The sequence below is a fragment of the Schistocerca piceifrons genome, chromosome 2 (genome assembly GCF_021461385.2).
Source record: "Schistocerca piceifrons isolate TAMUIC-IGC-003096 chromosome 2, iqSchPice1.1, whole genome shotgun sequence".
Taxonomy (NCBI): Eukaryota; Metazoa; Arthropoda; class Insecta; order Orthoptera; family Acrididae; genus Schistocerca; species Schistocerca piceifrons.
This window is the reverse complement of record NC_060139.1, coordinates 590761576-590777777: the sequence shown is the minus strand read 5'-3', so window position 1 is coordinate 590777777 and position 16202 is coordinate 590761576. Positions and strand designations below refer to the sequence as shown.

The 16202-nt window shown below is 39.7% G+C and overlaps 2 protein-coding genes across 6 annotated transcripts in view; one reads left to right on the top strand and one right to left on the bottom strand.

The window, feature by feature from the left end:
* LOC124776209 (phosphomannomutase) overlaps positions 1-10919 on the bottom strand; it is a 45543-nt gene extending 34624 nt beyond the window's left edge. Inside the window, exons 1-4 of one of the 5 annotated variants that reach the window (XM_047251059.1) lie at positions 10809-10919; positions 10140-10233; positions 1187-1304; positions 1031-1107 (exon numbers count right to left, since the gene is read on the bottom strand). In XM_047251059.1, coding sequence (XP_047107015.1) covers positions 1031-1107; positions 1187-1304; positions 10140-10205 — 261 coding nt within the window. In that variant the 5' untranslated portion in view covers positions 10206-10233; positions 10809-10919. Of the gene's footprint in view, positions 1-1030; positions 1108-1186; positions 1305-10139; positions 10234-10305; positions 10435-10497; positions 10763-10808 lie in introns of those variants that run through there. The other 4 variants (XM_047251055.1, XM_047251058.1, XM_047251057.1 and 1 more) reach the window with 4 other exon arrangements.
* The window catches only part of LOC124776208 (N-sulphoglucosamine sulphohydrolase), a 119184-nt gene continuing 113570 nt past the window's right edge, over positions 10589-16202 (top strand). Inside the window, exon 1 of the mRNA XM_047251054.1 lies at positions 10589-10773. Coding sequence (XP_047107010.1) covers positions 10665-10773 — 109 coding nt within the window. The 5' untranslated portion in view covers positions 10589-10664. The remainder of the gene's footprint in view (positions 10774-16202) is intronic.

Genomic DNA, 16202 nt, shown 5'->3' with positions numbered 1-16202 from the left:
CCACATTTCCGGGCCTCATTTGTACTACATTTCTGTGGTCCCTTAAATACTAGAATTATTTTCTACTTAAGTAAAGAGCTGCAAATTACATATCAAATCAGATTCCCATAAACAGGATTCCTACCTATTTTTCTTGAATTGCACGATTCAGTTTCTATAACACCTCACAATAAACATTTACACTGAATGGCGTGTCCTCAAGGTGAAAACTCTGCAGGAAGAGAACCTTTGCTGACCAACCCTATTTTTTTTTAAAAAAAACAAGCTTTTGGTATGGAGTAAATCTTCCGAACACTTAGTTTGATGATGAGTGTGCTGGGGGCTAATTCGTTTACTCTCAATGTGTAATGAGTGTTACTGCTTATCAGAAAGCAGCTTAGGATACCACCTCTTTGTTTCATCACAGCACAAATTATGAATTTGAAATCAAACCTGGTTTCATGAATTCCCAAATGATGTGTACACTTTCGATTAAACTAGTCTTGCGTTTTCTTTATTTCTTATTAGGTTTGTACTGCATTATAGATTACCCTTCTTATGTCAACTAAAAGGCAAACAAAATAAGAGGCTCTGTGTTCATCTTTTCTTCTTCCTAGAACTGTTAATATAGTATCAAAATTCTCAGCAAAGAGAACATTACAATAGTGTAAGGTGTGAACCGATATCACACTTGAAGAAAGCATTTTATAGATCCACATATTATTGGATCATCAAAGCAGAAAATGTATTGTAATATATTAAAATGTTTCTCACAAGTAGAGAGAGAGAGAGAGAGAGAGAGAGAGAGAGAGAGAGAGAGAGAGAGAGAGAGAGAGAGACTCTTTTGTTTCAATCCTTTAATTATTTTCATCAACTGAATAATTATGTGTGGGAAAATGTGACTATAAAGTAACTTCCATAACAGTGCCAAAAATTACTAGAAACAATGGTATCTTCATTGATTAACTTGTTACTACTGACAAAAGGCTTCACTTTGACACATAGCAAATACAAGCAGCCATAGAACAAAATAGGTAAAATATGACTTTACCTGTTTACCAATTTCCTGTCCTCTCTTGTATGCGAGCAATCCATTTTCAGCAAACACATAATCATATTTCTGAAGTGCTGGAATTGAAGAATTATCTCCTATTAATTGCATGAAGTATTTTGATATATGCCATAAAATATTTTTTCTCTCACTCACCACTTTCACCTCCCAGCTGTCGAAGAATTTTTGACAGATCTGAACCACCAACAACACCAATGTTACATTTTGGTTTTATTTGTGTTTGAAGAAACTGTTCCATATCAGGTTCAATTATCTAAAAGATAACAAAGCCTTTTTGAGAAAATTGCCAAATACTCACTCTGTAAAATACTTCTTAAAGCTGAATTAACACTTCACATGAGTAAACTTTCAAGAAGATGCTTACAGAACACTAGCTTGACCAATTCTTTAGTACTGCATGCCAGTCAGGATTAATTGAGGAAGTAGATAAGTTCCAGAGAAGAGCAGTGCATTTCATCACTGGTTTGTTAGTAAGTAGGAAACCATTCTGGATGTGCTTCATGAGAGGCATTGTGTGTGGTGGAGATAACCATTACAGTTTCAAGAGCTTGTGTTCAAAAGAAGAGCCTGACAACACATACATTTCACTAATTGACCATGATTGAAAAATTAGAGAAATTAGAACTCCTACAGCTTACCAACATTCATTTTTCCAAGCATCAGTATCAGTTGTTAAGGGAACAAATGAAATGGGGGGGGGGGGGGGGGGCGGGGGGAGGAGAATGAGAAGGATAATGGTACCAAAAGTACCCTTTGTCACACACAGTAATGTGACTAGCAGAGTATAGGTGTAGATGTTGGAATGCGAGTTGTTCACATTGTATACACTAGCTGTTACCCTTGGCTGAGCTCGCATATCAATCGTTTTGTTATGATGAGTGATGGTGAATAAGTAAAGTAATCTATTGTAAGTGCAACAATGTCAGCTGCCCTCCTGCGTCTGGCTGTCTGGGTAACCGTAACCATACTTGCCCCCTCCCCCCCCCCCCCCCCCCCCCACAAGTCTCCCAATGCCTGATGCTGCGGCAAGCAGTGTGGATGGAGAGGCTTTGGTAAAAGCATGCATCTATGCATCCTGCTACCAAAGTAACTACATATCATACAATGTGCATATTATGCAACAAATTTAATAATTTTTAAAAATGGTTTATTTCACTGATGTAAAAACATCCTCTTAGGGGTTAATTTTTTTACTTTATAAAGTAGTCAACGTTGTTCCTCAGGATTCAAGCCATCTTTGTACCAAATTTCTTTGATTTCTGTTCACCAGTTCAGTTGTGAAAATATGAGACTCCACACTTATAATATCAGTAAGGATACCATGTTTGGTTTTTTTGTAAGGAAAACCTCCCTCTCATGATCCATCCTGCCAAAGTAAATCAATATGTACCTGAAACAAACATGAAATTAACTGATAGGTAGTCTAATTTTCAGGATATGAGCCATAATACCTCCAAAACTGATGCATTTTCCAGTAAGTTAATGTATATGCAGAATATATGGACATATATGTACATGCTGAATGAACTTCATCAAAATCTTGTTTACTGGGAATAGAGCATTAAAAATAGTTGTTTCAGGTGGCTCATTTATTCAAATGAGAAAACTCACACAAAGAGGCTTACGACGGAGAACTAGCTGGTAGTTGGCATTGCCGGGGTATGTATTTATGTCAATCTTCTATTCTTCAGCCTACCCTCTCTTTATTTGTACCCTCCTCCTACTCTCTCTCCCTGACATCTTCTCCCCCCCCCCCTCCCATCCATTTCCTCCTCTGTGTCTCTACGTCCACCTCCTCCTCTCCCCTCTCTCTGTCCATTTCCTCCTCCCCCCTATCCATGCATGTCCCCTCCTTCCACCTCACTGTCTGACCATCTCCTCCTCCCTTCTTTTCCACATTATTACGCTCTCCCAAGTAGGATGCCGGTAGTTCTTACTACAACACTATATTTTTTCAGGTCGTAACTAATATGTGCACCAAATTTGGTAGAAATCATTTAGGATAAGCTTTTTATCCATGGCTTTGCTCACATATGCGCATGTCAAATATAACTCACATATATTTAAAATATTTCACACATAATTCTACTCGACCATCACAGGAATGAAAAGAATATTCATACTACAGAACAAAGCCTTTTGAATTATATTGAAAAATAAGTTTCAATACTTTGATTTTTCCACCATATATTTGAGAGCACTGTGACTGTGTTACAAGATCCCACAAAACTGGAGGCCAATGAAACTGTTCATCCCCCATAACACAAGGAACAGAAAACAATTTCTGTGCATTTCACACAAACTTCATAACTGAAAAAAGACCTAAATACTCTGGTATCAAGTTAATATGCACATTGCGAAGAGACTTACAAAACCTCAAAACTGAAAGGATGATCCCAGCAACCGTAAATAGTTTCTAGTAGAAGAAGAATTATATGGCGTGGCTGAGTGCATGAGCAGACAGTCAGTAAAAGTTCATTCTATGAGTTATACATTTCACACACTACATACAGACACACTAGTATTAGGAATTAGTATTATAAAGTGAACCAGAATTAGTAACACTCACAAACACAGGATAACATTATGTCATAAAACTATATACACTCCTGGAAATTGAAATAAGAACACCGTGAATTCATTGTCCCAGGAAGGGGAAACTTTATTGACACATTCCTGGGGTCAGATACATCACATGATCACACTGACAGAAACACAGGCAACAGAGCATGCACAATGTCGGCACTAGTACAGTGTATATCCACCTTTCGCAGCAATGCAGGCTGCTATTTTCCCATGGAGACGATCGTAGAGATGCTGGATGTAGTCCTGTGGAACGGCCTGCCATGCCATTTCCACCTGGCGCCTCAGTTGGACCAGCGTTCGTGCTGGACGTGCAGACCGCGTGAGACGACGCTTCATCCAGTCCCAAACATGCTCAATGGGGGACAGATCTGGAGATCTTGCTGGCCAGGGTAGTTGACTTACACCTTCTAGAGCACGTTGGGTGGCACGGGATACATGCGGACGTGCATTGTCCTGTTGGAACAGCAAGTTCCCTTGCCGGTCTAGGAATGGTAGAACGATGGGTTCGATGACGGTTTGGATGTACCGTGCACTATTCAGTGTCCCTCGACGATCACCAGTGGTGTACGGCCAGTGTAGGAGATCGCTCCCCACACCATGATGCCGGGTGTTGGCCCTGTGTGCCTCGGTCGTATGCAGTCCTGATTGTGGCGCTCACCTGCACGGCGCCAAACACGCATACGACCATCATTGGCACCAAGGCAGAAGCGACTCTCATCGCTGAAGACGACACATCTCCATTCGTCCCTCCATTCATGCCTGTCGTGACACCACTGGAGGCGGGCTGCACGATGTTGGGGCGTGAGCGGAAGACAGCCTAACGGTGTGCGGGACCGTAGCCCAGCTTCATGGAGACGGTTGCAAATGGTCCTCGCCGATACCCCAGGAGCAACAGTGTCCCTAATTTGCTGGGAAGTGGCGGTGCGGTCCCCTACGGCACTGCGTAAGATCGTACGGTCTTGGCGTGCATCCGTGCGTCGCTGCGGTCCGGTCCCAGGTCGACGGGCACGTGCACCTTCCGCCGACCACTGGCGACAACATCGATGTACTGTGGAGACCTCACGCCCCACGTGTTGAGCAATTCGGCAGTACGTCCACCCGGCCTCCCGCATGCCCACTATACGCCCTCGCTCAAAGTCCGTCAACTGCACATACGGTTCACGTCCACGCTGTCGCCGAGTGCTACCAGTGTTAAAGACTGCGATGGAGCTCCGTATGCCACGGCAAACTGGCTGTAACTGACGGCGGCGGTGCATAAATGCTGCGCAGCTAGCGCCATTCAACGGCCAACACCGCGGTTCCTGGTGTGTCCGCTGTGCCGTGCGTGTGATCATTGCTTGTACAGCCCTCTCGCAGTGTCCGGAGCAAGTATGGTGGGTCTGACACACCGGTGTCAATGTGTTCTTTTTTCCATTTCCAGGAGTGTATTTTCTTAACTCTGGTAATGGAAGCCATTATGTATATAGTGCACAAGCTATTATATTTCATTACTGCGTAACCTAATATATGTATATTGTCTAGATTGTGAGCATAATGACCTGACTTATGTTAAATATACATATCTGTACAAAAGGTAATTTATGAGAAAAATAAAAATCACAATTACAATATTTCACCAGTACCTCTAGCAAATTTCGCCTTGCAGTTTCATTTTCCTACAGCTTAATGTTTATGATGATGTTATCTCCTTAACTATGTGCTGTGCAATAAAATAATCTTGCAGTTACATCCAGTGGTATATGTGGCTACTATACGCGAAATGTGTTGTGGACAGAGTTAGTAGTAGTAAAGTAATAAACTAAAACATTATGCATGTTGTGGCGGCTTTCCAAGCGTCTCAGTGTTCATGACGCCATACCCCCTTAACTGTCTCTTGAACACTGATATATTTTTCTAGGTACATTCAGCAGCATACATGGATATTGTCTGCAACATGTTTTGTGAACAGAAAGTGATGTGTAGACCAAGTTTGGTTGAGGAGATGTGGACCACATATACCCACATACATACATACATACATACATACATACAAACAGGTATTAGCTTTATCAATCATCTTGAGGTTGAAGCTCTTTTGTCTGTGATTGCTTTAACAAGACATCGGCTTTTGGATGGGGTCCACCTTCAGCAAAACACAGTTTTGTTTTATATCCCAAACATGTTTCATTGCAGGTGCAGCATCATCAGCGAACTTTTATTTTATGGCTGTTAAACATAAAGAATGTTCTTTACTGTTTGTATACATGTAAATATTAGTTTGCAAATTTTGGAAAACACAAACAATTATGTATTCGTACCTTTTTACCACATGGTGTACAGTAAAGAACATTCTTTATATTTAACAGCCATAAAATAAAAGCCAACAGATGATGCTGCATCTGCAGTGAAACATGTTTGGGATATAAAATAAAATTGTGTTTTGCTAAAGGTGGACCCCATCCAAAAACATATTTATTACTAACTTTATTGTTCTCTTTCTGTCAATGGATCATTGCTCCACTTATGAACAGCAATTATTTTCAACTTAAAATAAATGTAATATGGAGATGGGTTAATCACTTATTCATTTGGGTTAATCACTTTTTGATGTAGGCATAATCCAATATGTTACATTTACAGAGTGGTAGTAAAAGTCCATAGTTTTGGAAGCTGTACATGATTTATGGGTGCAAAAACTTCTCATTTTTAACTATAGGAAGTTATAGCTGATATTGCAACATGCTTGTATCCCACTGGACATGGAATTCAATAGATAGCCTCAAAGTGAACTGGTTTCAGCATGCTCAATTGGTTTCATGACAGCAGATGCCACATGCCATTCCATTTGGTTGATTACTACCTCCTACAGGAAAGTATTCATAAGTTTGGTGCATTATGCTCATGTATTATCATCTTGAAAAATTAACCCATCAATGAAATGTTGGCTGTAGGTCTGGACAATAATTTGGAGTATCCTGTCCCAATACTGTACAACATTCAAGTTAATCTTGATATTGATGAAGGGTGCCCAATATCTGTATATGATATCAGCTCAAAACATGACTGAACCACATCCCTGCTGAACCTGTTGGCTTGCATTGTTACTTGCATGTTTCTACAGTTTTCTAAACCAATCATTAAGCATAAAACAAATCCTGCACTCATCAATGAAGCAAATCCGATATTACTAATCCAGGTTAGAATCCAGGCGTTCCCTGTCCATCTTCTTCGCGCACCATAGTGATGGAAGATTTGTATTGTTGCCCATAATGGATGCCTACAGGCCACACAGAAGCTTACTATAATGTTAAAAACAGTGCTCCCAAAAAAGAAAACACGTAGTTCTGTTGCATTCTCCTCAGGATGTCCTAGTGCCTTAATCTGCAGGAAGCAGGAGGTGTAGTTGACTGTGGGTGACCACTAAAAGACGGATCTTCTATATTCAGTGTCACACGATATTAGTCGAATGTTCGAAATGCATCACTAGGGTGAACACCAATACAGTGGGTAACTTCCTATGCTGACAAAGCTTCTTGTTGTAGAGCGACAGTAGCTGCAATGTCGAAGCTTGAAATGATGATCTAAGGCACGTTGACAGAATGAACAGTATACAAGTGTTACAGAGTCCCAATCATAAATGGAAACACTGTATACACAACCAAAGAATGCTTTGTTTCATTACTGAGATAGCTGTACATAGCAATTTCCTGTGGTCAAAAGGGTACTTAGAAAGAGGTTTTTGACAAAATTAAATAAATAAATAAAATTGTGCTACTCATGCAGGTGATGCCAAACTGTTTTTAATCAGTTTACTATCGAAGAACACTATTGCAGACCAATCAACGTGAATGTGAAACACAATACATTTCCACCGTTAGATAAATATGTGCCAATCCAGACACAGACAATGCATGTGCAGATAAACCACAATGTATTACTTGTTTATGTCAGCATGCACAGAATGCATCAATTATAACAAGATTGGGATACAGAACTATCATCACTAAGGCTGTAATAAAATTTTCTGTTTAAAATTTGAGTTATGGCAAATTCTGTTTAAAATATCACTCGCAGCAGCAGGTACTGAAATAGGGCTTTGTCTTTGAGGTCACCAAACTTACTGCTGTTTGGCATATTGCATGTACACATAAAACAGTCTGTTTCACAGCTGTTTCTGTAGGTTTACAGCATTTAATTGAAACACACAAACACGATCAATTCAGTCTTGAAACATTACTGTTTATAAGAAATTCAAAGGCTGTTGTCATTCAAATAAAAACTGGCTGAAGTAGTAATCAATGCTAGTCATGATGAACGGCAACGAAAATCACTAAAATTCAACAAGGCAAGTCGAAAGACAATTTGCTTCTTTCTTAATCATAGTTTGCCACAGATCACTTTTGTTCTCAATGATTGAAAAATAACCCAGGTTACACCCACCTCATGTAAAAACTGCAGGCTTGATACGTAGAACTACTATACTACATCAACTGTTCACATTTCAAGCATACTCATCTACCTGGGATAAAATGACCATCTTGATGATATCCAGCAAGAATTCTGCAGACACTAGTCCTGTGAAACTTGTGCTTTTCACATATATCTTGACAATCATAGATAGACACAAGCTGGTTCATTCAGTGTTTGTGAAGTTTCAAAAAGCTTTTGACTCTATACCAAACTTACACCTACTAAAGAAAATGTTTGAAACTTCTTGACATGTTGAGCATGCTATGTTATTCTGTGTGGAAAATTATCCAATGACACAAAGTTAATTTTAGGTAACGCCAAAGAAAGTGTGATAGGCCATTTCTGTTCAAGTTATACGCTAATGACTTAGTAGATGAACCATCAGCTCCACTAGACTTATGTAGGTCTAACGAACAATGTTTTGTTTCTTGAAAATAAGGGGGCTTTTCATCTGTTGAAATACTGTTACCAACTGCATTCCTGTAAGTTATAAATAATGAATTAAAAACAATCTGCTGAGATGAGCAATCACCCCCACCCCCTCTTTCCCCAGCGGTCTCTGCAATCTGCAGTCTATCCTACAGGAAGGGTAACTGACATGATAAATGTTATTAGTACTGTGAAAAGGCTCCATTGTAGCAGTAACTCTCAAACAAATTTTACGTACTATTACATAAAAAATGCATGACAAGTCAAGTATGTGTCAACCACAAAGTCAATATAATAGCCACTGCATACACAAGAATGTGTGAAGGATATCTATAGCTAAAACATACTAACAAATAAGTGCATGTGTTATGGAGGATAGGCATCATACGTCTACAAATATACTAAGGGACTGCACCATCCACAAGATGGATGGTTGGTTGGGTGTGTGGTTTGGGGAAGGAGACCAGACAGCATGGTCATCGGTCTCATCGGATTAGGGAAGGATGGGGAAGGAAGTCGGCCGTGCCCTTTCAGAGGAACCATCCCGGCATTTGCCTGGAGTGATTTAGGGAAATCACGGAAAACCTAAATCAGGATGGCCGGACGCGGGATTGAACAGTCGTCCTTCCGAATACGAGTCCAGTGTGTAACCACTGTGCCACCTCGCTCGGTCATCCACAAGACCCTAGATACTTACAATAATGATTGTTGCCTATTTTGACAGCGAGTCTGCTTTGCAATACAACTGATCCACTTAGTCACAAGCTAACAAATGTGCTCAAGAAAAGAAGGTGTTTAGCAAGGTTCACAATCACCTTTGCTTAGTCTGGATGACCTCATTGTGATCAGCAAATTTTGCAGTGGTCTTTTAATCATCCAGACAAGTTAAAATTTAACAGTGTGAAGAGCATGATTCATCATTTCAAATTTCGGATCATGCAGTGGATCTGTTGTATATGCAGTCATACGAGAGAGCAGCCTATCACAGAGAAGCACTTCTTGTGTGACATTGTAGAAGTGCCTTACTAACATGTCATTTTAATAAGCACTAATCACAGTTTGGATCCCCTCCTGAAACTCCACCAATATATAGCCTTTGACAACACAAAAGACATTTAGAATTATTTGATCAGTGGATGGCTACATCATAAACTGCTGATGTGAATCCTGATTAACTGTGTTCTGCAGCACTTTTCTAAGCATCGGTTAAAACTTGCATATGCATACAGTAGTCTTCTTGTGTGTGGAAATTAATTCTAATGTTTAGAAGAGGTTTACTCACATAATGTATGAACCTATAAAATAGATGTCTCAACTCTGCATATACTTTGACAAAGGAAAATGTTCTTTCTTTAAGATGACGAAATTGTACTTTATGAAACCCTGTCCTCAGTAAGTAACCATTGAGACAAATACGTACAGAAGTAATATGTTATAAAGTGATTTGTTATTCTGGGCTAATATTGGGAGAAATGTTGAAATCTGAAAAAGGGGCTCGGGAGAAGTACGTACACGCAAATAAAACTGCTCGAAAAAAACACACAAAACGAGCACTTGACACTGTTTTACTTTGTTCACATTTTATGTGGTGGTGACAGGCGAGAAATTAATCAAATTGTAATACCTGCACTGGTGCAGTAAGTGTACCATCCACGTCAAATAAGCACAGGATTTCATCTCTTCCGCTCATGTTTTTGCAGCAGACGCCTTCTCTTGACCTACAAAGAAAACATTTAATCAACACTTGGTTTGTATTGGATACTATTGTTTTATGTCGGGTTACTACTGACACGATGACCTAGCCACTTGAGAGAAATTAGCCAGCGTGTTAATAAACTTTTCCGCTGACAGAGCACCTACTGATGACATCTCATGCTACTTTATCTTTCCACAAATGTAGACAACATTGTATTGTACAAAAATAATGTAAGGTCATGTTTTTCTTCTGTTGTCAATTACTTATTCATGAAATTAACCCTTACAATCTGCAAGTATGTGTTCCTTACAATTGTTTTCTCTTCAAACAACTGGCGCCGAACCATAACCGGCACACGCGACGGTAAACAAACGTAGTTGGCACTATTGCCAGTTTGGCATTACAGTACATGTGACGTGTCAAGTGTAAACAATCTTTCAGTGAAATTGCGAGATGTGGGTTTATTCTGGCGCACGTTCACTCACAATATTTCACTTTGTTTTAATAGTGTTTGTGCTCACAGACAACGTTGTGTGCAACAGAAATGTGTTACTACTTGTTGGTTGGTATTAAAAGGACATACGCATGTCGACTTACTACATTGCTAATGATTTGTCATATGTAACAGGATGAGGAAAATGGTTCGAAGCTCTGAGCAGATTACAGATTCATAGAATCACAAGTGTCTACTGTCTAGTATCGTGATTCGATGTACATTTCTTAGTCGGTCTGTTAAGGAAAAAAAAAAGAAAAAGAAAAAAGAAATACAAACTGCGGGCATAGACGAACCGTATCCAAAGACTTTTTTTTTTCAATTCCTTCTGGTATGTGACTTCAGATTTGGTTTCAAGTTTCATAAGTAAAATATAGAATGCAGTAGATGTGATAAAAGAAAGGAAGATGAATTTATTTAGCAGATGGCAGTTGAATTATTCTATGATTTATATTTTTTCATACCTCTGCTAGCGCAGTTGATAGTTTAACTAGGAGCGCCAAAGATTACTATTTTGTCACGCAGAAAAGCAACCGCGAGATATGAATGATGATATAATTTCTTTTTGTGTTATGTAAATACATGTTTATGACCTAAACAGTAACACTTCATATGTGTAACGGAACAAAGTTAGTTATTATCAATCTGCAGTAGCCCCTGCCTTATTCTTATTATCCACATGAAATAGTAATATCCCAGCATTGAATGGCATTCGTCAACAATCACTCTTGTCGTAATTTATAAACTCAGCAGGTGCAGTTAGCATATCTCACTAAACTAAAACCCCAAGCAGAAACGAATTTAGACTAGCAGTACCGATAGTGTAATACTGAATCTTCGAAATGAGTGATCCCTCAGCAACATACATTGAACAGGTATTGCCCGTGTAGGCCAAAAGTCTGAATATGAGTTTCATTTGCGGTATAGAATTTTAACTTGTTAGAAAATTTGCAAATAGTATACAAAATAGTATATACATCTTGGCAGTATATTATTTATAACAATTATTACTCTAGCCAGAAGACCTGGCAGTACTGCAAGACATATGTGTAGTGTGTCAACAACTCCAAAAACCTGATAGAAAGAAGCTCAAAATATTAAAGTTTAATATCCCATTGATAAGAAGATAACATGGAACACAAGCTCAGACCAGACAAGGAAGATCTTGTTGGTTGAATAAAAATTTGAGCCCACTTCTTCTGAATGTAAGCCTGGTGTTTTAACTACTGTGCTGCCTACCCTGGTAAAAACTTACTTACAGTATAAAACTCAGTTTAGTAAACTGTGCTGTAAATGATGTAACAGAAAGGCAAGCTTGGTTTCTGCCCAGGAAAAAAATACATGTTCACAAAAGTTAAACTTCACACTGTTTATTAAGAATGCCATGGACAGTAACAACATTGTGGGTTTGCCACTCATAGATATCTCTGCCAGCTAGAATGGGTTAACACCAGACACCTGGTGCACAAGATCTACATTAAAACAAAAGGTTTCACACTTAAGATGACAAAATGACCACATAGTTTGCAGAATTCAAGGATGGAAGGCACTGGTAATTGCAACAGAAAAATAGTCTACTTAATGGCAGCATACTAACACCAACACATTTTAGTTTTTATACCAATGACCACTCTTCATGAACAAAGTATCCTGCAGAGGTGAGATGGCATCACCTGGAACCAAAACAGAGGGTTAACTGTGTAGAGGCCAGACATCAGAGATCTTTGGAGAAAAGAGAAGCAGCTTTATGAAAATCAAGAACTCAGGTGGCAAACCAGTACTAAGCAAAGAATGGAAAGCTGAAAAATGGAAGGAATATATAAGAAGGGCTCTAAGTTATGAAGTAAATGATATGAGGTGGTAGATATGATACTGTGAGAAGTATCTGACAGAGCAAGGAAATACCTAAGTCAAAACAAAGCCCCTGTAGCAGATGACATTTCCTCAGAATTATTGAGATTCTCGTGAGAGCCAGCCATGACAAAACTATTTAATCTCATGTGCGAGATATATATGAGACAACTAAAATACCTTTAAGAAGAATGTAATCATTCTAATCCCAAAGAAGGCAAGCACTAACATGTGCGAGTTTTACCAAACCATTAGTTGAAAAGGTCAGTCTTGAAAATACTGATGTAGATTATTTACAGAAGAATAGAAAAACTACAAAAAGCCAACATTGGGGAAGATCAGTTTGGGTTCCAGGAAAATGTAGGAACATGTGAGACCATACTGATCGCCGGCTGAAGTGGCCGAGCGGTTAAAGGCGCTACAGTCTGGAACCGCACGACCGCGGCGGTCGCAGGTTCGAACCCTGCCTCAGGCATGGATGTGTGTGATGTCCTTAGGTTAGTTAGGTTTAAGTAGTTCTAAGTTCTAGGGGACTTATGACCACAGCAGTTGAGTCCCATAGTGCTCAGAACCATTTGAACCATACTGATCGTATAACTTATCTCAGAAGATAGGTGAGAGAAAAGCAAATCTTGATTTATAGCATTTGTTGATTTAAAGAAAGTGTTGGACAATGTTGACTGGAATACACTTTCGAAATTCTGAAGGTAGTAGGGATAAAATATGGGGGTGAAAGGTAATTTACAGCTTGTATAGAAATCAGACTGCAGTTATAGGAGTTGAAGGACATGAAAAGAAAGCAGAGGGCAAGAAGGAAGTGGTTCACAGCCAGTAATGGAGGTGCATCCAGCATCTCTCCCCCTCCCCCTCCCCCCTTCCTCCTCCCACCAACATGTTACTTCATCCACGGTTTGTAACCATGGACGTGTGCTGGCAGCATCTCTGTTGTTGTTCCACCTGCTCCTAAAGTCAGTTTCTTGTGGCATATCTCCCTCCTCTTCTTAATCAGATTAAGTGCAGGTTCCTAGAACTTACTAAGGATATAGGCCCCACCATGGCTCATCAGCATTTCTCTTACACAAATCTTGATAGATGCTTTAATGACACAGTCCCAGAAGTTCAATATATGTTTCAGAACCATAGTCTGGCCATAATCTGTTTCATGTAATTGTACTAGGCAATGTTTCATGATTACTGACATGTTAGGTTGCTGCAGTCAGATGTGGTATCAGTGTTCTTGCCAATGATCTTCGACAGTATGCATGCTCTTACTGTATATGTCATACCACACTTCAAGGTATCTGACAGATCTCAGATTTCTGTAGTCTGATGTCATCCTTGTTACTACCAAGCAGGTCCATATTTTTGCTGGTGGCTGGAACATTGTCTTCACTTGGTGTTTCTGGAGAATTCATCATACCTTTCTGAATAATGCGCCATAAAATGGAATAACACAATGGCTGCATCTCATGAGGTTCCTGTCCTGTTAGGTCTCTGAATTTGCCACTCCATTTAGCCATTCCTCTGGAACACTCTTCTCAGATGTCTGAGTTCACGATTGAAACTCTCATTGTCAGAGAGGATGCGAGCCTTATGTTTCAGTGTGTACAGCACCCCATTCTTCTGCACCAGGTGGTGGCAGCTGTCTGTATGTAAATAAAGGTTGGTTTGTATCTTGTTATAATATATATTGTGGCCCAACATGCCATTCTCTCTTCTTACTGCTGGAACATCCAGAAAGGTGAACACTCCATCTACTTCGACTTCTGTGGTAAAACTGATGTTCTGTTGCATGGAACTGAGATGTATGAGGAAATCATGCTTCCATGAGGCTATATGATGAAGGTTTCATTAAAAAAAAAAATGTAGGTTTTCATTGGGCTGATTCCAGGGTTTCCTCCTGGAAATGTTCTGTATACATGTTGGTGACAGCTGGTGGAAGTGGACTTCCTTTGGCTACTGCTTCCACCTGCTCATAGTAAACACCTTCAAAAAGGAATTATGTTGACTTCAAGACATGCCTAAAAAGGTTGACTGCCTGTATCTCATGTTTTGCCCAATAAGTTGCAAGGATTCTTGTGAAGGCATTCTATTGAAAAGACAGACAATGTCTAACCTCATAAGGATGTATGTATCCACAGGTTTAAAGTTGTAAAGGCATCCAACAAAATCCATGGACTTGTGAATATGATGTGGACATTACCTGATGTAAGGGCTAAGCATGTCCTTCAAATATTTGGGGAGTGAGTATGTGTTGCTAACAATGTGGCATAAAGGGACCCCTTTCTTTGTGAACCTCTGAAAGTCCATAGTGTCTCAGTGGAACTGGTGCTTTCTTTCAAAGCTTGTTAACTACTGTATCTAGCAAGATATATTGTTTGAAAAGTGCTACAGTCTTCCATGCAGCCTCTTGATAGGATCAGTCTTGATCTTGCAGTATGCACTGTCTCATAGCAGGCTCCACAATTTGTCAGTGTAATGCTGGTGAGGTAGGACCATAGTTGTGCTCCCTTTGTTGGTTGGTAAGACCTCAGTATCTGGATCTTCTCTTAGTTCATATGTGGCTGCCCTCCACATGGTAGAGATGTTCAGTTTTGTTTGTGTAAGAGGACAATGGAGTTCGCAACATAATTCTTCAGCTGTTTCAGGTAGAAGTCATGGAGCTGCCTGTTTTACTGTGCTGATGATGTTCATGATAGGTGTGGATTTATGAGTTGACACAAAACTGAATCCTTTCACAAGAACTGCAACTGCATCCTCATCCAGTTTTTTGGCTGTGAGATTGATGATAGTCTTGCAGGGAGCATCATGAGGTTGTCTTTCTGATATACGGCCGAATTTCGATGTTTGACATCTGGAGGCCTTCCTTTGTGCAGAGGCTGCTGTGGCCCATGTGACACCGTCAATGCATCCTTGTGTCCAGGAACAGAGAAGTGTGTTGGTAAGAGGGAGGGAGGAAGGGGGCAGGGGAATCCTGTATGCACCTCCACTCCTGGGTGTGAACTGCAGACAGAGCAACAGGTTAGAGCGGGGGCTAAAGTGATAGAAGCACCATACCAGCTCCCAGGCAGTCAGTTCATCAGTGCACGTGATGGTGGCAATGTAGTCACTTGCCAAAATACTGTGCCCGTTGGGCACTGACATCTGGCTGTCCACCCATGAATGACTTTGTCTGGTTATAAGATACACATTGACAAAAGTAAAACTAGGGTAATGGAATGTAGTAAAATTAAACAGGTGATGCTGAGGGAATTATTAGGAAATGACACACAAAAGTATTAGATGAGTTTTGCTATTGGGCAGCAAAACAACTGGTCATGGCTAAACTAAAGAGGATATAAAATGCAGACTGGTCATAGTAAGAAAAACATTTGTGAAAATAATCTAGTTCTTAACATCTAAAAAAGAAAAAAAGAAAGAGTTTGGAAGTCTTTTGTAAAATTATTTGTGTGGAGTGTAGCATTGTATGGAAGTGAAATGGGGAAGATAAACAATTCAGACAAGAAGAGAATAGAAGTATTTGAATTGCAGTGCTACAGGAGAATTCTGAAGATTAGATGATAGATTATAGATTGAGTAACTATTGAGGAATCAAATGGAAATTAATATCACAACTTGAGTAAATGAGGTGATCACTTTGTAGGACA